The 23,926-nt window shown below is 39.1% G+C and overlaps 2 protein-coding genes across 2 annotated transcripts; both read left to right on the top strand.

The window, feature by feature from the left end:
- Positions 1–1,012: 1,012 nt before the first annotated feature.
- Positions 1,013–6,874, top strand: LOC110058321 (uncharacterized). The gene has a single exon (XM_020764961.2). It carries the CDS (start codon positions 1,285–1,287, stop codon positions 4,102–4,104), a length of 2,820 nt encoding a protein of 939 aa, XP_020620620.1. The 5' UTR covers positions 1,013–1,284; the 3' UTR covers positions 4,105–6,874.
- A 986-nt stretch (positions 6,875–7,860) lies between these two features.
- On the top strand, positions 7,861–23,403 carry LOC110058482 (apoptotic protease-activating factor 1-like). Its single transcript, XM_089288739.1, has 21 exons — positions 7,861–8,311; positions 9,363–9,686; positions 10,786–11,672; positions 12,162–12,354; positions 12,829–13,022; positions 13,420–13,604; positions 13,698–13,827; positions 14,113–14,238; positions 14,838–14,963; positions 15,113–15,238; positions 16,142–16,267; positions 16,662–16,784; positions 16,895–17,020; positions 17,220–17,339; positions 17,527–17,652; positions 18,165–18,290; positions 18,860–18,988; positions 19,151–19,279; positions 20,121–20,246; positions 20,359–20,478; positions 20,896–23,403. Exons 1-21 carry the CDS (start codon positions 7,990–7,992, stop codon positions 21,046–21,048), a joined length of 4,017 nt encoding a protein of 1,338 aa, XP_089144865.1. The 5' UTR covers positions 7,861–7,989; the 3' UTR covers positions 21,049–23,403.
- The last annotated feature ends 523 nt before the right edge of the window (positions 23,404–23,926 follow it).

Here is a 23,926-nt window from a genome sequence, read left to right as displayed (position 1 = left end):
AACGCTGGCAAGGAAACGCGGGCATTTTGGCTATTCAAGCACTTTGAAAATTCCCGGCTCTAAATAAATTTTTGGTTTTACGCCAGCAAGGAGGAATACCTAAAGTAAAAGTGTCAACTGGAAAAACTGGATGATTTTAAGAGAGCGTAGAAATATGGTGGGAAGGGAACTGTGAAGAAGGGGTTGGGGTAAGGGGGGAGGGGGCTTCCTAAGTTATCCAGTGAGAGGACCTATAAAGGTGCTTTATCCCAAGGTTTTGGGGAGATTTCGCTGCATAAATCCAAGCCGATATAAAATGCCGGCAAGATTTTTTCTTCCAATGATTGCCAACACATTTAAGTTTGTGATTTCTATCTTTGATATTGAACCTCATGTCATGACCCGGCCAGTTGGCTATTGGTTCTCACTTTCTGAGGACGCTCACGGCAAGCGGCTTGTGATACCTGATATAACCGCCATCGATAAAACGTTTCCATTCATAACGAAACTCAGATAGAAAACAAAGACAATCAACCGCACATTAATATGCGTGAACTTTTTATTGAGCTGCCGTAGCCCGAGGGAATCAAGGTTTGGAAATTTCATGCAGTTACAAACGATCACAGACATTGCTCTGGTCTGCTCTCTGCATTGAGCTTCTGGAAAGAGATATCGCAAAAGATCACGCAAAATCGCATTATCATGATCGAAGTATGTGAACATCCGGTCCGGGCGAGCTGATAACAAATAGTTCGTTACTTCGGGATGTCAAAGCAGTCATCCAAGTGGAAAATATCACGCTCCAACGTCACATAACTTCGGCACGTTTGATTCGCTTACAAGAAATTCGAGCGATCGATGAAAAAGTTATGATTCCTATGACGAGAGAAAACATAAACTTAAAAAAACACTGAGACGACAGCAGGTTACAAAAAAATATTTTTCATAACCAGTTTTCCTGTTACATTACATTTCTTAGACATGTGACAGAACCACTGCCAGTCAACAAGCCCGTCACACCCGGTATGAAAGCGAGGCTCGTCTCTTCCCGAGGTTTCAAAAGTTTGATTGACTGATTCCCAATATGGCCACCTAGACGCCAAAATCGTCTGTTTTCAAGTCCTTTGTACTTCGAATTCGCACCCAATAAGCAAACAGCAGTTCTTCAAAGATTTGTCTTTTGATTTGTACGAATAAGAAACGCGTAAGTTTGGTCGAAAGACCTTTAGTTTATCGCGTGACGTAGTCCTGCTTTCTGGCGTGTTTATACTTTGGATGGTTTGATATGCGATATCTTGTGCAAAAATGAATAGCGAAGCTAATGACAGTACGGATGCAACAGTGAGTAACGAGGAGACAGACACACTGGAATCCATCGCAGAAACATCGGGGGAGAGTCGAACTGAAAGAATTCGAAGATTGAACAGAGAAAGACAGCGACGAAGGCGCGAAAAACTAAGGATGTCACGCCAGAGTGAAGCGCCATCGACAACCAGTAACGACGTGGACCCAAACCATGATCTTGAGTTGCTGTCTGAGGGATGTGCGATTGTAGAAGTGACGCTACCACTGAAAGTCGAGACAGAAATACCAGAAGAATTCGATAGAGAAACTTCCAAGGTAACAAGACCGAAAAGATCAACGCGAACGCGACAAAAATCGAGAAAAGAAGGGGCAGCCGAGCAAATTTCATCGGACACCGTCTCTTCAGCAAACAACGCCATTTCGCCACCATGTCACGACAATGGCTCAAAATTTGATGGCGCTTCAGATGAGAGTAGTGTTCTGGTTGTTGCCAGTGAAGTAGAAGTGGTCGATGAAAAACCCCAAGAAAACGGTACCGTAGAGCCAACAGAAACTACAGAAAACAAGGCAGAGGGAAAGAAGCGCCGAACTCGAGACTCGAAGAGACAAACTGACAAATCACCCGAAGACGTCGCGACAAAGCGAGTATTTAGAGAGCGTGAAAAGAAGAAAATGCACGGTTCTAACGATGAGGTCACGGCGAGAAGAGAAAAACAACGGGAGTTGAAAAGAAAGCAAAAAGAACGGATGAGTAGCGATCAAATTGAAGCACTGAGGGCGAGATATCGCGAATGGAGACGAAAACGAAAGGAAACCATGACAAACGAGCAACTGGAGATAATTCGTAAAGGAAATCGTGAACGACAGCGAAGACGGCGTGAGCGATTAGGTATCAGAAAGCGGTCAACAACCCCTCAGGCAAAAGGAGTAAGCGAAGCGGTAATACAAGGCATCAAAAACAAGCAAGCACAAGTTTTAAAACCTTTGGAATCGAGTCTAAGTCCAGAAGCGAGCCTTGTAGCTGCCGTGAATCAGGTCGCATCGCTAAACAGTGTTGAAGCAGCCGCAGCGGCCGCCGCTCTTATGCCAAATAGTTCTCGCATCGAAGGTCCAGTTGCTGTCACAGTGGAAGTGAATCCAGCCGCTTCTGGAATGGCACCAAGTGCTATCCAAAACACACAGACCCTAGTGCAGCCGTCATCTTCGACACCTCAGCTCGTAAGTCTTCCTGTCACATCAACAAATGTAACACAAGGGTCTTTGCCTCCCGGAATGCCTGTCCTTGGCCCTCAGGGAACTATTCTTCAAGGACTGCCTCCAGGATCTGGTACACTGTACAGCATGACAATGCCAGGAATTCAAGGTGCTTTACTTCCCGGGATTCCTGTAACTGCTGGCCAAACTTTACCTGGGGTACAAGGAAACCCTGTCGGTGGAATGCCTTTCTCTGGCATGCAGGGACTCATGCCTGGCATGTCTCCTCAGGGTGCATTTTTGTCAGCATCCCAAGCTGGGGTCCTTCCTGGGATGCAGACGTTTAGTAGCATGGCTCCTACTATGACCAAGGACGGCCAGATCTTACACAGCATTTCAACCCTTCTTCCCATTGCGCCAATGCAAGGTATTCAGGGAACAGGCCAGGGTGTAGCATTCCTTGCACCCATGCCTATGACAGGGCCAGCTGGTCAAGTTCAAGCCTTTCCAGATATGAGGGGTACAGTGGCCACTCCAGTTAGAGCACCAAGTCCTGGCGTCAGTACAGTGGTAGCTTCAGTTCCAATAGCAGAAAGTGTGACGGCTGAAACAGTTGCTGTTGTTTCCCCTGGGGATGGAAGTGATGCAAGTGGTGCTGACTCCAAAGGTAAAAATGCAGCTTCACCTAAACCTAGAGGAAGAAGAGGGCGGAAAAGAACTACCTCTGCCGCTGAAATGCTAGCAAACCTCAGCAACCTTCCTCCAACCAGCACCCCTATGTCTTCCATGCTATCAGCATTGGCTTCCCAGGTCAGAGGTAATGCAGAGAAGGAGGGAGAGCCACCTGCCAAGAGAGCAACAGTGGAAGTAACTCAGGTTGCTACAGTGCAGAGAGCACCGGCTCCACAAGATTCAAGTCAAATAACAGTTGTTGCTGGGGGCGAGGCCACTGTCAGACCTAATGTAGTCAGCCATCCAGAAATGCTACCAACAGTTCCTGCTTCAAACTCCAGTGCTAAGATTCCGCACATGAGTACCTTCCTCAATACCATGGGTGGCAGTCCAATTCCTAGCATGAGCATGCCGTTTGCAACTGCTGCAGGTTTAGCAAGGCCTATGAACACATTTCCTCCTGGTCTACAAGCAGTGCCTGGTCAGTTCTTCCCACCTAGGGTTTCGGTTGGTGTGGAAACAGAGGAGATTAGGAAAACAACAGTCGGCACAAACACTGAAAACAACCAGCAGATACCAGCTGGTTGTACTGACCAGTCTGCAGTGATGTCGTCAGTAGGCACTATGACTGACTCCTTGTACAAAGTGTCTGTTGGTACCGGAACTGCTGGGACAGCGCAGCAGAGTGATGGACAATCACATGACGTCAGTGCAACAGATGGAACTACTGCAAGTGTTGTGGAAGAAAGTGTAACATTACAGATGGAAATAAGCCAGGAGAAAGTGAGTCAAGAAGTGGCAGAAGTGCAAGAAATCAACCCAGTGGAAATAATACAAGAGGCATTAAACCAGGAGCAGATAGAGCCAACTGTGGTAATACAGGAAGAAGTTGTAGAAGAAGTGGTCGGAGTAACTGAAGTTGCAAAGATTACACCTATAGGAGATGGTATATAATCTTGACATAAACTTAGCTCTTAAGGAACGATAGTTAAGACTTCATCGTAAACAAGTTTAATATGTATAATACTTACGTAAGCATGGTTTTCCCTTTAAAATAGGGCTTGCATCTATGTGAGAATAGAAAACACCCTGACAAATCACTAGAAATTCTTGAAACCTCAAGTCTAGGGTTGTTTCCTTTGAAAAAGACTGTTGCAGGCAATGAAGTTGTTCCCAAGCTTTTGGAAGTTACTGGTTGGGCCCCTCCCCCCAAAAAGAGAAACCTTGTATAATAGTAGAACTACACAGCTGTTTTCCTTATCCATTCACTCTTATGAGTCCCGTCATTCCATGCACTGTTTGTTATCTCGAGTAACTGTTCTTGCACTAATCTTTCATTAACATTTCTTTATCTCTTACCTAATAGCTATTTGCTGTTGAGGCCTTCTCGACCTTGCTTTCATTAATATAATGTTATATTATGGACTATGACTTAACAAATACCAGAAAACAAGCATGATGAATTTAACAACATGGTAATGTTTGAGGCCCCGGGCTTCAAGAGTGAAATTTTATGGTGGGTTGAATGTTTGGGCAATGTTTTACAAATTCTCATGACCATCTTGGTTATCTCATCTTGGTCTTTCTATTTTCTCAAAGTTGTGGTCTATGAAGTAAATAAAAAATTTACAACAACATTGATAGAAAATAAGTGAACAGTGACGTGACCTCAAGCTGTAAAGAGCGTACTGTACTTTCTTAAAAAACAGGTGAAAAATGTCATATAAGTATTGTTGAATGTAAATTTGGGACTCAGAGAGACAGATAGAGTCTAGATTTTTCCTAACCTAAAAAACAGCAGGAAGTTATTTTCACTGTTACAACTTCTTATTAGTAATGAACTTGTTCAAGTTGCCCGACTCAAAGAGGTGGAACACTAGCTGTTTCTGTAAGTTAGAGAACTTACTTTAATTTTCCTATTATGTAGTGAGCACTTTTAATATTCGTTACCCGGAGGTATAAAACGTACATGTCTGCAAAAATATATGTTTTACTTTCAAAATCTAGTGGCATAGGGTTTTCAACAATAAGCATGTTGTAACAGAGCTCAAAATCTGATACTGTATGCTGTTCCATCTTCAAAGAACATATTAAGCGATAATGATAATTTTATTATGTTATTTGCCTACCTTCATTAAGGCTTCAATGATATTGATGAGTTAGCAAAGAATTATGTTGTGTTAGGCTAAAGTATCTGATTTAGAAAAAAATAGTCAACACTGAAAAGTTTTAAGAAACAAATTAAAATACCTGTATGAATCAGGTTGTGGAAAGCAAAGTACTAGTGTTGCAGGTTATGTGCCAAAAAAAAAACTTTGTCTTGGTTAAGGCAACCAACTACAAGTCAGTCTATGATTGGTTCTCTGTCATTTAATGCATGTTTTGCAAGAAGACAGAAAGGTTTTCTTTGCTATCATAAAGTGTTCTTAATTGAAGCCTTTTTCATTGCTGCCATCTACTGTATCGATATATACATATATGTAGCTTGCGATAAGCATACTTAGATTCCATTTCGTGTTCATATATCCAGATTTTTTAAAAAACCTTTATTAGTCATAACTTGGGTTGATTGGAGTAGTTTTATAGCTCACTACTGTTGTGGTCACAAGATCTAAGGGGATATTTGTATATTTTATTGTGTAAGTATGGTAACCTACAGTGACATCATTAATCTTATAGGTTTGGTAGCGTGAAGATCAAACACTGATCAAGTTTTAAAGCTTCTTTAATCATTACTAAGTAAGGTGATTTCTTGTGGCAAGGTGTTATAACACATTTTGAAGTGCAATGAAACAGAAAGAAAGTCAAAAGGTTTTATTTTGGTACAGGCAAAGCCACATATAGTTGATATTATCTTTAATCAGGAATTTAAACAAGTTGATCGTGCATGGTTGTAATTATTATAATTATTATTACTAATGATTGTAGTGCTTTTATTAGGTAGTTGGTACATACAGAGAACAGCCTGACAACTGGAAAACGCTATGATGCTTTTGTTATAGTTTAACTATCATCATTTGCATCAGTTATATTCAGTGGGATATTTTAAAACAGTTTGCTGGTTCTTAATACAATAGTTTTAAATTTCTTTGAGAAATCGAAGGAAGTTTTTTAACCATGGCTTTCATTTAAATAACATACAAATTGCCGTAATTTATTGGAATTAAGTTGCCAGTTGCACTATTGTTGATGTCATAATAGCCTGTTTAGCTGGCAGTCTTTGTTGTGTGATTCAAGGAGGTGTTGGAAAAAAAAAAATCGGCCATAATTTATTTCAAGCCATTCATGGCTGTCCTTGTTCATTTTCGGTTTATTACATGTAGTATACAAATTGGTGTTTTGTACCTTAGAGAACGGTTAGAAGTTTGAAGTTTCAATCAATTTGAAATTAATTTCAAACATTAGAAAAGTGACAAATTATCATAACTAATTTCCTGAAAGTACTGATTGCAAAGCTGTTGGAATATACAGTGAGGGGAACAGCGAGGGAGAACGAATGTGCTGTTTCCTTTTTAATTCTTCCATTGACTGCCAGTTACACAAGCTATCATATGGCCTAATTCAATGTTCTTGATGCCTTTATAGTGGTATAAAAAGGACTTAAAACAAAACATATTGCTTTCTAGTATGACGGTTGCAGAAGACGTGGACAGGATTGTTTGTCTGACATTATGTGATTTATTTTAGACACGCCTATGATTTAAGTAAACAAAATAATATTAAATGCTGGTGTTTTCTCTGTGTGTAAATGTGGGGATTTATGCAATGTAGTTGCACCTGGAGCTGCTGTAGAGAGATGGCCATTGCAGGGAGATTTTGAGAAGTTAACTTATTGGTAGGCTGTTAGGATGAAGAAACCTTGACCATCACAGTCTTTCACCCGGAGCTATTGCTGTTTTGGTCAGTGGTGACCAAGTGCTCTATGATATGCCCTGGGTAGAATAAGAAAGTCCTGCTCGCAGTTTTATTGTGCTCGTGTGAATAGTGCTCTCTCATCTTTTGATTCTGTCTAGAGATCTGTGACTCTTGGTGCTGACCAACAGGGTCATGACCTCTGACTGGGGGCCTGTACTCCAAGAAAAAGTAGGGGGATGTGCGGCCCGCTTCTATAAACCCTTACCCTTAGGCTAGCAAGTGTGATGGAACTGTTTTGGAACCAGTCTATCCGGAGCTGAGTGCCACTTCGACTCCATGCTGTGCTACTAGGCTAATTTTGATATGTTAAAATTCTAACTTGTCTTGGAGGCTTGGATGGGGGAATAAAACAAAAGAAGTTAATTATTCATTCCTTGACCTCGGTGTAATTTGTTTTGTCTTTTTCCCCCAATCCTTGGTGCCAAGTCAGAATTTTAATATATCAATGGTCTATTGGGACACTATAAATAGAGGAATTAACTGTTTGAACTATGTCAGAGGTACCTTCGAACATCTCTGAGTAGCATCCTGTCAATTTTCACGGAATTAGAGCAACTCCCCAGTGATCAACTCCCGTCCTACATCACAGTGGAGTGGGTAACCCCCTTAAAAAGCCCTCAGCACTAATTTTAAGGAACTAACAATACATTGTGACGAAAATAAAACAAAATCATCAGAAATAGAAAATAAAAGTAGAAAATAATATAAAGTTACAGTAGTACTTGAAAAGTATTGAAAGGCGTGCCCGGGGGAGAGCCCGCGCTTTCGGTCGTGGTTTAATTGTCATGCGCCGAATGCGCCATCAAGTGGAAGAATTTCCCGTCAAAATGGCAGGAAGTGAGAACACCAGAGAAGTTAGTTGCTATTTTTGTCAATATTATAGCAATTGGTTTTTAAGAAACACGTAAAACTCTTCCTGGCAAGATGCTTGAGAAGCACAGGCATTTGTTGCTGAAGTTTCGTCGCGAAATCGTGGAAGACTTGCTAGTAGATGATGTGGTCGTGTTCTTGCAGAGCAAATTCGTGCTGGACTCCGATGACACCGAGGTCATTCGAAGCGAACAAACTTCCCGTAGACAAGCAGAGATGCTCTTGGACATTCTTCCAAAGAAGGGATACGAATCGTTTGAACACTTTTTCACCGCTCTTAGCGAGAAATACCCTCATCTAGCGCGGCTGTTAGAGAGTGGTGTCAGTGAAGACGGGCACAACAATGTTTTTGAAGGAATCGACTCTCCTTTACAGCGTGAGTACATAATCTTAATGCTAAGTTGATCTGTTATTCTCAAGTTTTGTTTTTCACGCGCTTTCCCTGGAATTTAGAAAGGCGAGATGCAATCGCTATTCAATTCTCTCGTGCAAACTGAGTGAGGCCATCACTTATTCCGTTAAGTATTGTTATGTTTTGGTCCGCCTACTATACAAGGTGACAACTTGTTCTGACTTATTTTGGGCCCATGAATTGATACTGTGCTAAACGGCTTCCAGGGACAAGCTAATGGAGGCATGTCTGCACCCGCTGTTCTCTCGAGATTTAAATCGCATATCTTTCAGCCTTATGGCTCGGCCTAAATAAGTCATATTAAATATGCTATGGTATATTAAACTGATTAATATTGCATCAATATAATATACATACTATATCCGAATCGGTAAATCAAAACATGTAAACATGTTGTAGTGGTGCTTAGCATTTCATGGACTGACGGTTTTATCATTGCTAGAAACTTGGTGACATTTTCCATTTTGGTACAAAACAAATCTCTAATGTTTCTAGTAAAAATTAATGTCATGAATTCTTTTCTGTGTTCAATTAAGATAAATAGGTACAGTCGAACCTCCGCTAATAGCCACCTTTCTGCAACAGCCAATTTGTTGTGTTTTGTTGACAGCCAATACATTTAATCTTAATGTAACCTCTCCACAACAGCAGCAGCCTCTAAAATCCGTCCTGACTTCCAAAATATCTTCCTGACAACAGACATTTTAAAATCAATGACTGATAAATGGTGTATACAAAACCCATTTTTTATTGTAATAGGTTACCAAACTTGATCTGTACCACATGTCGTTGGTCTCTGTTTCTTGATGTATTTTGATTGTGTTAAGTATTTATATGCTACATGTAAAAGAAGCATTTTCTAAGAAAAGAAATGTTGTACCCCAGAAAAAAAAAAAAGGTGTCGTGTTACACCTCTAACTACCCTTAACAACCACTTTCCTCTGTTCCAAAAGTAGCGGTTGTAGGGAGGTTCAACTGTAATAATACTTTTGTTTTTTCCTTTTTATACCAACAGTAGAAATGATGACTCCCGAACACAATGATCTCCTAACTGTAAACCGAGTTGAGATTGTCGAAGATCTTCTGGTCGATGATGTTCTAAATTTTCTTCAGAGTAAAATGGTGTTTGATGGCCATGATGCTGAGCTTATAAAAGCTGAGAAAACTTCAAGAAGGCAAGCTGAGAAGCTGCTGGATCTGTTGTCAACTAAGAGTGATGCAGCATTCTATTGTTTCCGTGAGTCACTAGAGGAGCCATACCCTCATCTGGTGGAACTTCTCCAAGAAGATGTCAAGAGTCCAAGGAAGATCTCAGATGCCAAAGATTTGTTAGAAAGAGGTAAATAGGTTATGAAACCAGTTGAGAGTAACGAGGTATAGTGTAAAGGTTAGTAGGGTTTAGGTCCAGAATCTGTTAGGATTTGCTTCTGCAAAGCAGCCAGTTATCTACAGCAATCAAAGGGCAATGTGGCATCTAATACACACAAAACCTGGCTGAAACCCCATAGGGTGCTCCCTGCAGGTTAAGGCAGGGGCCCCTGTCTGTATTTGCTTGAGAGTAACCTTGTTTAAATTAATTTTAGCCACATTTAACACCTGATAGGAATTTGTAGGACTAATGTTTAAAAACTCTAATCTACAGCTGTTTGCATTTTAAGGACGTTTGCACGAAAATTTTCTAACATTGATTTTTTTCTGAGACTTTTACCACTGTAAGATGATGAGTTAGGTATGTCAGAAATGTAAAAAAAATCAGGGGTCAGCGACTTCGTTTTGGAGAGAACATGCATGGAAGAACACCCTAAATCTGAAAAAATCAGGCTTCGTTAGCGAATAAGGCCAGAAAACTTTTACTTAACTTCCCAGATTGATTTTTTGTTCATTTTTGGACAATGTGGAGATAATTGTGAATAAAATCTGTTTCTGGAAAGAAAAGTAGGGGTCACTGAATGTTTAAGATTGTTAAATCCAGGCAAAGTTATAGCAATGGCCATCTGCCCTACCACTGTTCATTTTATTACTTAGTGCGCACTCTCATGCATGACGTGGGGTGTGAATTTGTATGCGTAATAAGGATGGGCAGAAACAGTTAGTGCGAACATCCTTAATGAAGATGTAATGCAGCAAGGGGTAAACGATCCTTAACTTGGTATTATATAATAACTGTAGATTGTCCATGTCTACTGTAGGATGCTGCATTAATGAATATTGAACTGAATTGTAGTTTCAGAAAATATCCATACCTCCCCCAAGGAAGGGGTTTTTCCATTGATCTTAGAGAACCCCCCACCCCCTGGAAATTCCAATCCTTTCTGAAGGGGAGAGTGTGGATATTTTCTGGAGCTGCACATTGCGGATTGCAGCTCAAATAGCTTAAGGCATTAGGTAAAATTGTCAATCTGATTTCATTACTTAATCTTTTTTTTTTCTTTGCATAGTTGAGAATATTCTTCTGGAGGGTGGAGTGCCACAGCGACCAACAGTTTTTGCTCATCGAGGAAAAGATGTTCACAAGATTCATTCTGCCTTGAGATCTCTACAGAAAAAAGATGGTTGGGTCATCTTGCATGGAATGGCTGGCTGTGGCAAGACTGTTTTAGCCTCTGAAGCTCTCAGAAGTGCGGGGCTCTTAAATGAATGCTTTCCTGGTGGTGTGCATTGGATACGAATTGGCCCTGTTGACCAGTCAAAACTTCTAATGTTAATGCAAAATCTTTGTGCTAGGCTTGATCCCGATCACAGCAGACAACCTCCAAGAAATATAGAAGAGGCAAAGGACAGGCTAAGAATGCTCTTTGCACACCAGCACCCACGTTCTTTGCTAGTTTTAGATGATTTGTGGAATTCTAGTGATGTTAAATTCTTTGACATTCGTTGCCGTATTATGGTAACTACTCGTGATGCAGCAATCACAAACTTGGTTGGTGGAGCAAAAGCTAAGGTCCGCATCAGTGAGGGCTTCACGGAAAGTGAATCACTGCAAATTCTTGCTCAGTGGACAAAACAGCCAATAGTACATCTTCCACCAGAAGCCAAAGAAATGTTTCATCTTACAAATGGCTTTCCCTTGGCCATAAGCATGATTGGAGCTCTGCTCCGCAGTCATCCAAAGAGATGGCAGTATTATGTTAGCCAGCTAAAGAAGAAAAACGTCAGCAAGCTAAAAACAAAGTTTGAGTATGAATATCCAACACTTACTGAAGCAATTCGAATGAGCATCAACAACTTGCCTGATGAGCTGAGAGAGATTTACGAAGATTTTGCAGTGTTTCACGAAGAGTCCAAAGTCCCTGCTCAGGTTCTTTGTATCCTCTGGAATGAGGAGGTAGGCTGTGTAGATTAAGATGTCCAGTAGCAATACATATTTTGTAGTTGAATAATGGCAGTTAGTCACTAATAACATTCAATTGTATGTGTGAGAAAGCATAGTTAGTCAGTCAGCAGGTCAGTACGTCAGTTGGTCAGTCAGTCGGTTGGTCAGGTGGTTGGTGAATCAGTGGGTCAGTGGGTCAGGCAGTCAGCCGGTCAGCCAGTCAGCCGGTCAGCCGGCCAGTCAGCCTGTCAGCTGGCCAGTCAGTCAGTCTGTCAGTCGGTCAGTTGGTCAGTAAATGAAATTAATTTAGATGTTCAGGATAGGAAACATTGTGTAATAATTATATAAGGTTCACACTGATTCCATCAGCGCAGAAAAGTCCATTGGGGGAGTAGTCAATTAGGAAATGTTTGTTTATTTATTTATTTATTTATTTATTTATTTTATTTTATTTCTTTTATTTATTTAAAAACCAACCTTGTCATTCATATATTTCTCTAGTTTGAAGTTGTGGAAGACTGGATGGAAGACTTGGTTAATAAATCCTTAGCAAGAAGAACAGTGACATCTGATGACATAACAGGAACCTGGTACAGTGTTCATAACCTGCAACTAACTTTCCTTCAAGAACAAGCTACAGACTTGCAAGCTTTGCACAAGAAACTAGTTGACAGATACCGGAAGGTGTACAGTGGTGAGTCAAGTAAAGCCTGGTTTTCAGCCCCTGATCCATTTCAGTTAACTCTAGTTTCTGCAAAAGTATGTCAGTTGCTATATATAACCCATTGGTTGTGATGTTAGTCCATTACAGTTGTACTTAAAGCATTTTGTCAGGTTTTGCTAGCAATTTACGAGAACTTATTTGTACTCAATTCTGGCAAGAGAGGCACTGAGAAGGCTTGGGGGTATCAGGAAAGGCTGGATGAGACGATTGAAGTCGATTTGAATTTGTCCCCCTCCTCTAATAATCTTCATATTTCCATATGATAACCCTCCTTTTCGGCACTCCAAAAAGTATCTACCAACTTTTTCAACAACAATCCCTGTAACTACGGGGTCCTAATAAGTGGCTTTGAATGTGTGGAGTCTTGTTGTCAGTGCTTGGTGCAAAGTATAATTTCTTGATTTTAAAATGAGCTGCCTGTGTTGTTGCATTCATGGATTTCAGCGAAGTTTGGTGACATGGTTAATGATGGTTATATTCATTGGAATCTTCTGCGACACATGCTCCGGGCTGGTCTGATTGGAGAGGCACAGAAACTCATTACAGATCTTAAGTGGCTCGCAGCCAAACTTGACGTCACTGGTCCTGCTGATCTACTAAATGACTACCTGTCAATCAAAGGGCATGTTGATAGCAAGGTAAATTTATTTGACTATCCAAAGTTATTAGTTTGAATATTGAACAAGACGTACGGAAATTCAGTTACAGTAAATTGTTTAATATTAAGTTTTATTTCCATTGCTTACCATCTAAGAGAGGAAAAGGGAGCTGTCTTCATAGGGACCTTTTGGGAGCAGTAACAAGGGGAGAAGAGGGAGGGGAGACTAGTTCTAGCCATAGGATACCAGTCAAGGGAAAGGGACTATTTTCAGGGGCATCTCTGTGGGGGGATTATTTTGAGGAGGGATTTTCTATAGACTGGAGGGGACTCTCTAGTTAAGAGATTATAGTTATAGTGTAGGACTTGTTTACTAAGCATCATTAGTAGTCAGTCTCATCATGCATAACTTTGACACTACTTTTTGTGTTTTTAAGGATTTAAAGGTCATAGGAGATTTCCATCACTTTGCAAGTGTCAATGCACATCAATTTGTGGAAAAACCACTTCCTGACTTAATCCAGATGGGTCTGAGTGAATCCACAGACTCAGAAGTCTACAAACAAGCACAACAGAAAGCCAGCCAATTGGCAGGTGAAGGGAAGTTGTATCTTGATTGGAGGTGAGAAGTAAGGCCATCAATGTGGTCACTAATATTAATTAAATGTATTTACAGACTTTAGTGAACATGACTCTGCAATTGTTTGATTGTTAGTAATCAGAGAGAGGAATCACAAGACACACTACTGATAACAGTGAAAATTCACCAAGGAGCTGTATACTGCTGCCAGTTTTCACAAGATACCAGTAAAGTGGTTTCCTGTGGCGCAGACAAAGCTGTCAAGGTACGGTGTTACTCCCTTGGTACTATTTTATGACAAGGTGACTGACAGAAAGCATGAACATTCGTTCAGTTAACACTCAATGCATGCATCTACATGTACGTTGGTTAATGAGTCATTGTTTGTGGACAGTCTTTATTCAAGTTGGTCTCTGAGTCCCGGAAATCAAATTTAATACTCAGCAAAAAAGTCAAGGAGAAATGTCAGAAAGCTTAACAAAACTTTAGTGAGAGTGTCATTGTGATAAATATGTTCTGCCATTAGATTGTTATTCACATTTCTTTCAAGGTATGGGAGAGTCAGTCTGGCAAGGAGCTGCTGTCTTTGACAGGCCATTCTGATGCAGTGTACTGTTGTGCCTTCTCCAGTAATGATGCTAAAATTGTTTCGTGTTCTGCTGACCACACTGTTAAGGTATGGATTTGTTATTAAAGAGTGGCCAAAGGGATATTTTGCAACTTCTATAAACTGTCACCTTTACAGGACTTGAAAAAAAATTGAATTCCAGCTTGCCCTTGGGACAAGTAGCTCTAAAATGTTTCTCGTGCTGGGCAAGTCTTTGTTTGCTCTTTTAATGGTTTAATCAGCAGATAGCTGTCCTGATCCCTTGCCCATCATGCAGGTGAGAATGAAAAGTTTCTTGCCCAGAAGGAAAATCTATTTGTCCAGGACAATGGGACAGCACTTTTTTCAAGCCCTGCTTTATTACCCATAATGTTAGGCTTGACAACCTATTTGTTACTGCTTTGAAATCTCAATTAATGTCTTGAGCTTGGCTTTGACTGTGCTTCTCTCCATCCAGGAGTATGAAATTAATGGTCTCTTGTCAGTATAGTTATTGTGACTTGACACTGTGCAGGGAAATCTGTAACAGATGAGCACCCTATCCAGGGGAAGTTTCAAATTGCTACTAGCTGCTACTGCAATAACATGTTACAGAAACCTGCCCTTTGAGTAACTAGCAACTAATGTATATGTTTACTAATGGCTCTATTCTCATCTATTTTGTTCAGGTTTGGGACAGTAGTAGTGGAAGAGAACTGTTGAGTTTCAAAGGCCATGATCAAGAGGTGTTTTCATGTATGTTTTCACCAGATGACATAAACATTGTCTCCTGTTCTGCTGACAAAACTGTCCAGGTACTTTCTCAAGTTAATGTTGAAATGCGACCCTGCTGGGCAAAAAAGGAGAAAATTAGCCTTTGGCCTTTCAGTAGCCTGTAGCAGATGGGATTTGAGATAAACATTTGTCAATAATTTTATTGTTTTTGATTTCATGGAATTTACAGGTTTGGAATAGTGACAATGGAGCGCTTTGTGTCACCTATACTGGGCATGCTGATATTGTTCGCTGCTGCTGTTATTCACCTGATGGTTTGAGGATTGTGTCTTGCTCTGATGACACTCTTGTCAAGGTAATGCGTCAGACAGGTCTTGCTGAATCTCTGACTACTAAGTGATTTCAGCAAAACCTGTTGACTAGTAGTGTCTAAGGGCAGGCAATGAGGCTTTATGATTTTAATGTCTTGCGTATGAAATCATGGGTATCTACAGCAAATCTGGCAAAGTGCTGGGGGTAAGCCAGGTTGAATTAGCATTAGATTCCACTTATCATACAGTGTAGAAACTGGACTTAAATGTTGGTAGTGTGTGCTACTTGGTCAAGCTACATGCAGACTTGAGAGAAATAGAGAAAGTCTTGACTACCACATTTTATGCCGACTCCTGATTTTACACTTGACTATAGATGTCTGTATAATGAAAACTGCTTTCTAGAAGCTAGAATATGACAAATTTATAAGACTGGAGAGTCTTTAATTATGGATTTTGTTGCCAAAGTGTCTACCCTGTTTTGGTCAGTTCAGGAGCTCAGTCACGGTATTTTGAGTTATTTTGGCCACATGCAAAATTACCTTTAAGTGGTAGGAAACCTGAAAATAACAGTTTAATAAGATAGAAAAACACCAAAGAGATAATGATAAACCATTAAGGAACAACAATGGCTAAGGATGGAGAAGATTGACACAGATTACAACCAACGGAATTGAAAAATTGATGCTAAACTTTTCAATATGCATAAACCGTGACTGAGCCCCTTTAAGCTTATGTATACAGTTTGATTGTGTGAGTCTATTGCAGGACTTGGAAATTATCTACATGACTGTATAAGAAAGTGGCCTGTTTACTGGCACTTATACAAAACATTGTGGTAATGGAGGTTTTCTCTGTAATAAAATAATACAATTCAGCTGGTCTCTAACATTTTGTGTTAAATAATTCACCGACAGCTAATTAATATCTTTTTGCCACCTGACCAGGTGTGGGATTCTTGTTCAGGACAAGAGTTGCTTACGCTGGAAGGAGGAACAAACTCTGCTGTAACATTTTGCTGTTTCAAGCCAACTGGATGCAATATAGTTGGTGTCTCTGACACTTTTGTAAAGGTGTGAAGGACATAATACATTTTGATCATTAAATAATACAGTACTAGTTTTGCTCTTTGGTAGATCTTCAAGGCAATTAATGGCCACTGAAAAGCTCAACGATTTGTAGTGTAAACAGTGCAAAAAAGTAAAGGTTTCAAGGGCCTTTTCTCAAGCCTCTTGTGCCTCGCTTCAGTTTCGAGGGGAAACCTTGTCACAGAGTGCATGTGGAACTGAAATTACTATATTCACATCTTTATTGGTTGCATATGGAGAGAGAGAGACAGTTTTTGAAGCCTTATTGCATAAAAAAGTCCATGTTATTTTATTACATAGAAAATACACGTGTACACAACCTCAATACAAGGGCATTTGTCATGGGCTGAAATAGTTAATGATTGTTTTTCTCTTTTAGATCTGGGATTCCAAAACTGGTCAAGAAATAAAGAACATTCATACATCCTCTACAACTCTGTCACTGGCTTACTCACGGGATGACAGTATTTTGGCTGTGGGCCTTTCTGACACTACTATACAGGTACAGTGAGTTCATCTCAGTCTGATTTAACCCATTATTTTGTGTATGTATGTACATAAAGTCAAGAAAAAGAAATGATAGAAAAATGCTTGTTTATTGTTAAATTTCAGCTGTGGAATGCTGTTAGTGAAGGCAGCATAGGTGTGTACAGAGGACACTCGGGTTGGGTGCACTGTGTTGCCTTTTCACAGGATTCCTGCAAGTTGGTATCATCTTCTGATGATGAAACTGTGAAGGTATAGTTAGAGGATGTGTGGATGACTTTCTGAATATTATTCAGGCGGATGGAAGCATGCAGAAAAAGTTGTTATCCTTTTATTCCACAGGGAAATATTTCTTAGATTTGAGCCCATAACGACACCATGTATGACTTCTTATCCTCCCAGACTAGTAATAAAGTTTATTTATGTATGTCAAACGTATCCTTCCATATAGATTTGGGCTGTTGACATGAACAATGTTCAAGAATCAAGCAAGCTGAGAATGGTGTTTGATGTGATGTTCTTGGGGGATTCCTTGACAATTGCCATAACTGACACTTGCAACAGGCTAATGGTAAAGAGCAACTTATATTTTGTTATATGCAAATGTAAGATCATACCCTTTTTTAGTTGACTCTGTGTTCCAAGGAAACATTTCTTTAAATCCAGTGCTCATTATATTGAGAGTCTGAAATACTAGGTCACTCTATGAATAAACATCTGACACAAGGCTTGTAAGAAATCTTGACCTTGTCTTTCAGATATTTGAAGGTGAGGACACCAAGTTATTGTCACAAAGTGAAGGAAACAAGTCTAGAATAACAAGCATTAGTTTTAACAGTGATGGAAGACAGGTTGCCATTGGTTTAGATGATGGTGTGGTTAAGGTACAACATTAGTTAGTGAACAATTCACCTCACTCACACCCGAATAATCATAGGATGCCATGACTCATTCTTAGTGTTCTTGACCAAATGAAGCCAGTGTAGCAATTCTTCTTAGCAACATATCTTTCATGAACCCAAAACCAAAGAAGTCACTTTGGCTAATAGCAAAGGACAGAGACACTGACTCTAGTGAACTAGTCAGGAATCAAGTAGATACATGTAGCTGACTTGAGGCGTGGGAAAATCTGTATGTGTAAGGCACAATAATACTTCTGACTGGAGGCAAAAGCAAGTCAAATGTGAATTATTGACACTCAGGTGAAAACCAATCATTTTTTCACATCATAATATATACATTTACTCATATCTTGTATGTAAAACTTTATAAATTTACAGTTTAAAAAGATTTTCTGATTTTTTACTATATGTTTAAGAGATTATTTGGAATGAATTGATAGTTATTTGCTTGTCAGGTCAGACAGTGTATAATCTGCCTTCTGTTGCACCTGCAGATTTTAGAGAGCTCAACTTGTAAAGTGATCCAAGAATTCAAGAGTCATTCTAGCCGTGTCAAGTGGTGCGTTTTCACTAAATGTTCCCAAGTTTTAGTATCAGTCTCGGAGGATTGCACTGCAAAGGTGATAATACTATTATTGTCTTCGTGAATGAATCAGCTTCTATCAGTTTTGTCTTTCTGTGGTACATTCTATTAGCTCACAGGGATCTGGAATTGGGGCCAGGGAGAGGGTATGTTATGAGGGGAGTGGGAACTTGTACAAAAAGGAGATGGGTTGGGAAGACACTGGTGGGACACAGATCTTGTCAGAAGAAGGAGGGAAGGATAAAAGAAAATGGGAAAGATTATGGCATTTTCTGATGCCCCCAGCTGGACCTTTACTGTTGTGTCATTTTGAAACTTCATACTATAGCAGCATGTCACTTGCAGTAGTAGCTTGTTTACATTGCAGGCCTGGGTTGTTTGAAAGGTAGATAATGCTATCCACTTGATGAATCAACATCCAGTGGATAGCACAGTTTTTTTTGTCAGCACTTATCCACTGAAAAGCAGTTTATCCAGCGGATAGCATTATCCACCTTTCGAACAGCTGGGGCCAGAATTATTGGATGTTTTGAATTTGATAACTTTAGGAACCATATTGAACACGTTTTTATTGAGTAATGCTGTGAAATATTTACTTGTTTAAAGGTTTACCACTGTGTGGACGGCAGATTAATGTTCTCTTTGGAAGGTCACACAGCAAGTATACAAAGATGCATGTTCTTTAACCAGAACCAACATCTATTGCTAACGGCATCCTTAGATGGGACACTGAAGGTACAGTGTATGCTGCTGTTCAAGAATTACTTTAATTCTATTCTGCAAAGTTTGAATATTTGGGATAGTGATCTCCACTGCTGTAAGTAAACAATAAAAGCGATTTAAGCTACATGTAAAGAGATGGCTTTTGCTGAAATAATTTTTGTTGTAATTTTGTAGGTGTGGAATGTACAGAATGGATCGCTTGAGTTGTCTTGCCCTCACAGCAGTAGTGAGTATGTTCTGTCATGTGATGTTTCTCAAGACGACAAGAGACTGCTTTCAGCCTCAGTGGACAGACATGCCAAGGTAACCAAGAAAACTGCAAACTTTTCAACAAATAGCTATTCTGAATAATATGAAATATTTGTTAAAAAAAACCCACTTCTTTTAATTTAGCACTGAAGGAAACCATCTTTCTTGATTGCTATTTCACATTTTTTACATCTTTTTCTAACAAAAACTCCATAGGAAATTAACTTGATGTTAGTCATAGTGATGATGTTGTGCTTGAGCTAACTGTAATTACAGTACGTCAAATGATACACCAAATGGCCTCATGTCATGGGGGTGGATTTAATTTCATGACTGTAAAGGGCTGGGTGCTAATACAAGGGATGGTGCTTATTATTATTTATCGCAGACGTTCGTTGAAATTACTTTTTTTTCAGGCCAGTGCATGCACTGTTGATTTCATTCATGGAATTAAAAAAGTGATCATGTGATGACAAATGTCATGATCATGTGATGAGGGAATCTCTTGTCGTCGGAGAAAGTGCTTCACAGTTTGTTTGTAAGTTTGTTGAGTTTAGCACTTTCTAACAAGGTACAATTCAAGATATGCTGCAGAGAAGAGTTTGAATGATCTAAAATCTATTGCATGGACAAGATTTGCCTCAAACTTGATACTTTTGAGGAATTTGCAACAGCTGTGCATCAAACTGTAGTGGAGAGATGGTTGTCATCACTTGTTCAAACCAACGGTGTGTGAAACGGCCTATAAAAGAAAAAGCCATTTCAACAGACGTCTGGGATCAATAGTAAGCGTGTCTCGGCAAGTTCCCTTTCATATTGGTTTTGCTTTTGTATACTGTGAATTGTTTAAAATGTTCTTTGAATCACTCCTTTTGCTATAATTTGATAATTTTAGGTCTGGGATTCTTCTACTGGAAGTATTTGTTACTCCCTTGGGCCTCACCCTGATGTTGTGAGATCTGCATCATTCTCACAAGACAACAAATTTATCTGTACTGGCTGTGATGACGGAACAGTGCGCGTGAGTATTGCTTGGAATCATAGGACTGTGATGTTAAATCAAGCAGCTGTTTTTGAAGTTTGAAAAATGGTAAATATTAGTAAACTTAATCTTGCTGTAATTCTTACCGTAGGTGTGGAACATGGCTGATGGAAGGGAACTTGCAGTCTGTAGTAAACATGATGGTTGGGTTGCCAGCTGCTGGTTCTCAAGTGACAGCGACATGCTGGTCTCTGTCAGCAACAACATTAAGGTACATGTATACATCATGTATACACCATGTATACACCATGTGTACACCTTATTGTACTTAGTCCAAATTAAGGACATCATATAAAAAGTGTAATCCCAGTCAGAATTTTTAAAACCACCTTTTTGAGTTTAGGGCAGGGTTGGGGGAGGGGAAGTTGGTTGCAGGGAGTGGCACGGGAAGGTATTGACAAATTCTCCTTTGTGTTGCCAATTTTTTTCAATGTCATTTCTGGGAATTAGTAGAACAGCATGGTATCTATTAACTGGATTCAGTTTTACAAAGGAAATATTTGGCACAAGGGGTCCAATAATTTACACAAATGTTGCTACATTAAGAACTGATGCAGATTGAAAAATCGTATTCTTCCATGATCATAAAATTAAATGGTGTTAATTTTTTTTTTCTGTTGCTACACAGTGGTGGAAAAGAGATGGCACATTGTGCCAACAATTTAACCTGAAGGGAGTCCAAGCAAAAAGCATCCATATCTCACCAGATTTCAAGACGTTTGTATCAGTGGACAATGTAGGCACGATTTATGTCCTGAAGAGAATCAACGGGGTAACATAAAAGTCACTGGAGTGCCTGTAGTGATGATAAATTTACCATTGTAGTCTTAGGCTGTGTTCACATTAAATAGTGCTTGAAGACTAGAACAAAATAGTGTTACGTGCACACACTGGGTACTCCAAGTACCCAAGTACCATTTAGTACCCAAGTACAAGGTTGAGACTTGCACCCAGGCACAGGCACTGTACCTTAATTCTGGTGTACGTACTTGGAGAAAAGGTGTGTTCACATTAGTGCCCGAGAGAATTGTGCTCTGGCAGCATGCTTGGACACCAAGTTTGAACATAGCCTTAGTAATCACATAGGGTCAAGTGGAATGAAGCAAATTTCATGCATGTTTTCTTAAGGTGTATGCCGTTGAAGGCAAATCTTTAGAAGTACTTGGATTATCTTCAGAAATTTTTTTAATAGAATTCTGAAGTAAATTGTTTTGCCGTGGGAGTGATGACCAGAGAAAGGCTAACACTAAGGAGTTTAATAAAATGAAGAAGCTTGATTTTGCTAGGCATCAGAAAGCTATTATGTTAGAGAAAGAAAAATATCTTCATTGGAAATTGGATCTCTGTGTTAGATGTAACTGCAAAACAAAAAAAATCAACTAAAATTTTTGAAAGCTTTATTAAATACAGTATGAAAGGATCAATTGGAATCTGGAAATACAAAGTACAAAACAAATTGTATCTAGATAGTTACTCTAAGTTATATTTTTGTATTAGAAAATAAGACATCATGTAGTTATGAACCTTTTTTCTTCCTGAAGTTTGATCATGGTTCTATAAAATTTCTCAAACTCATTAATAACTTGTTAAATCATGACCGTGATGGTGTTTGGATATGTGATCTTAATTAACATAGATATTTATAATTTTATTTCTCTGTTTTCTCCTTAGTTTTAGTATCGATTGAGAAGATAATTATATCAAACACTCAAGACAGTGTTTGACCACATTTCCAAACATTTCTAAGTTTTCTCGATGTTTGGAAATGTGGTCAAACACAGTCTTGAGTGTTTGATATTATTACATTCACACCCCAATCTCAAAAATGCTTTTCTTTCTAATTCCCTGTCTTCTCAGTTACCCCTTGCTCTCTCCTCCCCAACCAGAAATATAAAATATATTAATAAATAGGACAGGATTTTTGGAAAATTTTAAAATAGTGTTTGTTTTTCTTGCAACCACGACACAGCCTGACACCCAGATTAAGGTCAACCTTTCTGGCACTCTGCGACTACAGAGCACATGTCATACAGTGAGAAAAGGTTCTGCTTGCAGGGTGCCTTTTTGGCATTTAGGTTACACAACAAAGCACAAAGAATAATATATGTTTTCAAACTTGCTGATGAGTTATTGTGAGACTAATGAAATAAAAAAAATAATTTGGTAAACCCTTTTCAGTTCAATGGTCTTTAAATTGTCTTTACTGGACATTATACTTCCTTTATGTTAGGTGAGGATAATCTTTGTTTTAATTACCTGTTTACTTGATAATCTTATGGATATTGCAAGGAGAAAGATCCCTGTTGAGAATTTCAGGTTTAAGTCTTGTTAGGTTTTCTACAAAGTTTATATACCATAGAATTCAGGATGAAAATAACTTGCCAATAAAAATCACAAAGAATACTATATCAGCAGGGTTTAAATTTTGTGAATGTGTTATAAAAAAATGTGACCAATTGAGTATCAAAATAATATAAAGCGATTTTTCATTAGAAACATGAAGTTTGGTGGATTATGACGCAAACTTTCACATGCAAAGAACCACTTTGTTGAGTTGAATTTTAAAATGTTTTCAATAAATAAGTCCAACCAAACAAGTTTCTTTGTCCAAGGAAATCCTGATTTGAAGTTTTGTCTGTACTTATACATTGAAAACATTAAGTATTTGCTCCTCTTCTAACCTGCTACCAGAAGCTCTTTTTGTTAGTTTGCGTTAAACTTTACATTGGTCTAACTGCTTATCAAGAGACCTTGTTGTATTGACTGAGCAAAAGTGAGGTCAATAAAGCAGGGCTAAGGTTTGAGATTTTCCCGGAAGGACTGGATGTTTGAGGTTAATAAGATGTTTATTATATGGCTTTTTGCTTTGTTGTTGCAGGCCTGCAATTGGCCCATGGGCATTATGGCAGAATAATGCCCTAGAATTAGCCAATCAGAGAGCACATCATTGGCTACAAACAAAAGCCATATAATAATGCTAGTCAATGCTTTGCATTGTGCAGCAGTTTTAAAACAATTTATTACAAGCTAAAGAAATCTTTAAGATATAGCAGTGTGAACGATTATAATTATTTAGAGTTCAGTACCAAAGAAAACAAGTTAAACTTGAAATAAAAATAATTTCTTATGATGCAAAGGTGTTACTGGTGTTCAAACATTCCCAGCCTATCCCATGATTTTGTAGCTGTATGGAAATCAAGAGCAAAATGTGTTTCCCTGCTTTAGTAAACAAGCAACTTGACTTGGTTTCTTGAAGTCTCAAAGCAACTTAAAGTGGACAATATTCAGGTGTTCAAGCGGGTAAATAAAATTAATGCAGGGTCTCATGGAATGTTCTTTCCAGTATTGAACAGGTGTGCAAAATTAGTTTTCAAACTGATTGATAATTCATTTTGTTTAAACAAAGAAACTCATGCCTGTGATGTGTTTGGAAGCCTGATCTTAATTTGGATACATTTTCAAGATTTCCATTTCTCTGCTTCTGTTTAGTTTTAGTTGGAATTGAGAAATTATATCAAACACGAGACAGTACTTGACAACATTTCCAAATACCTTAAAGTTTATCAAAAAATACTGTGCTACATTACTTCATGTGTTTTCAACTTTCTTCCGGAAGTTTGGTAATGTGCTTAGACACAGTCTTCTGCGTCATAGTCATG

This window comes from Orbicella faveolata, unplaced genomic scaffold (assembly GCF_042242905.1).
Source record: "Orbicella faveolata isolate gen_17 unplaced genomic scaffold, um_ofav_v1 contig_2, whole genome shotgun sequence".
Taxonomy (NCBI): Eukaryota; Metazoa; Cnidaria; class Anthozoa; order Scleractinia; family Merulinidae; genus Orbicella; species Orbicella faveolata.
Note: the sequence above shows the minus strand (reverse complement) of the source record. Positions and strands in the feature narration are given on the sequence as shown.

Bases quoted from the DNA above. Each gene is read 5' to 3' on its own strand.
- LOC110058321 (XM_020764961.2), top strand. From the start codon at position 1,285: ATGAATAGCGAAGCTAATGACAGTACGGATGCAACAGTGAGTAACGAG.
- LOC110058482 (XM_089288739.1), top strand. From the start codon at position 7,990: ATGCTTGAGAAGCACAGGCATTTGTTGCTGAAGTTTCGTCGCGAAATC. The intron at 16,785-16,894 runs GTACAGTGAGTT...GTTAAATTTCAG, and splicing joins TTTCTGACACTACTATACAG to CTGTGGAATGCTGTTAGTGA. The intron at 18,291-18,859 runs GTGATAATACTA...ACTTGTTTAAAG, and splicing joins CGGAGGATTGCACTGCAAAG to GTTTACCACTGTGTGGACGG.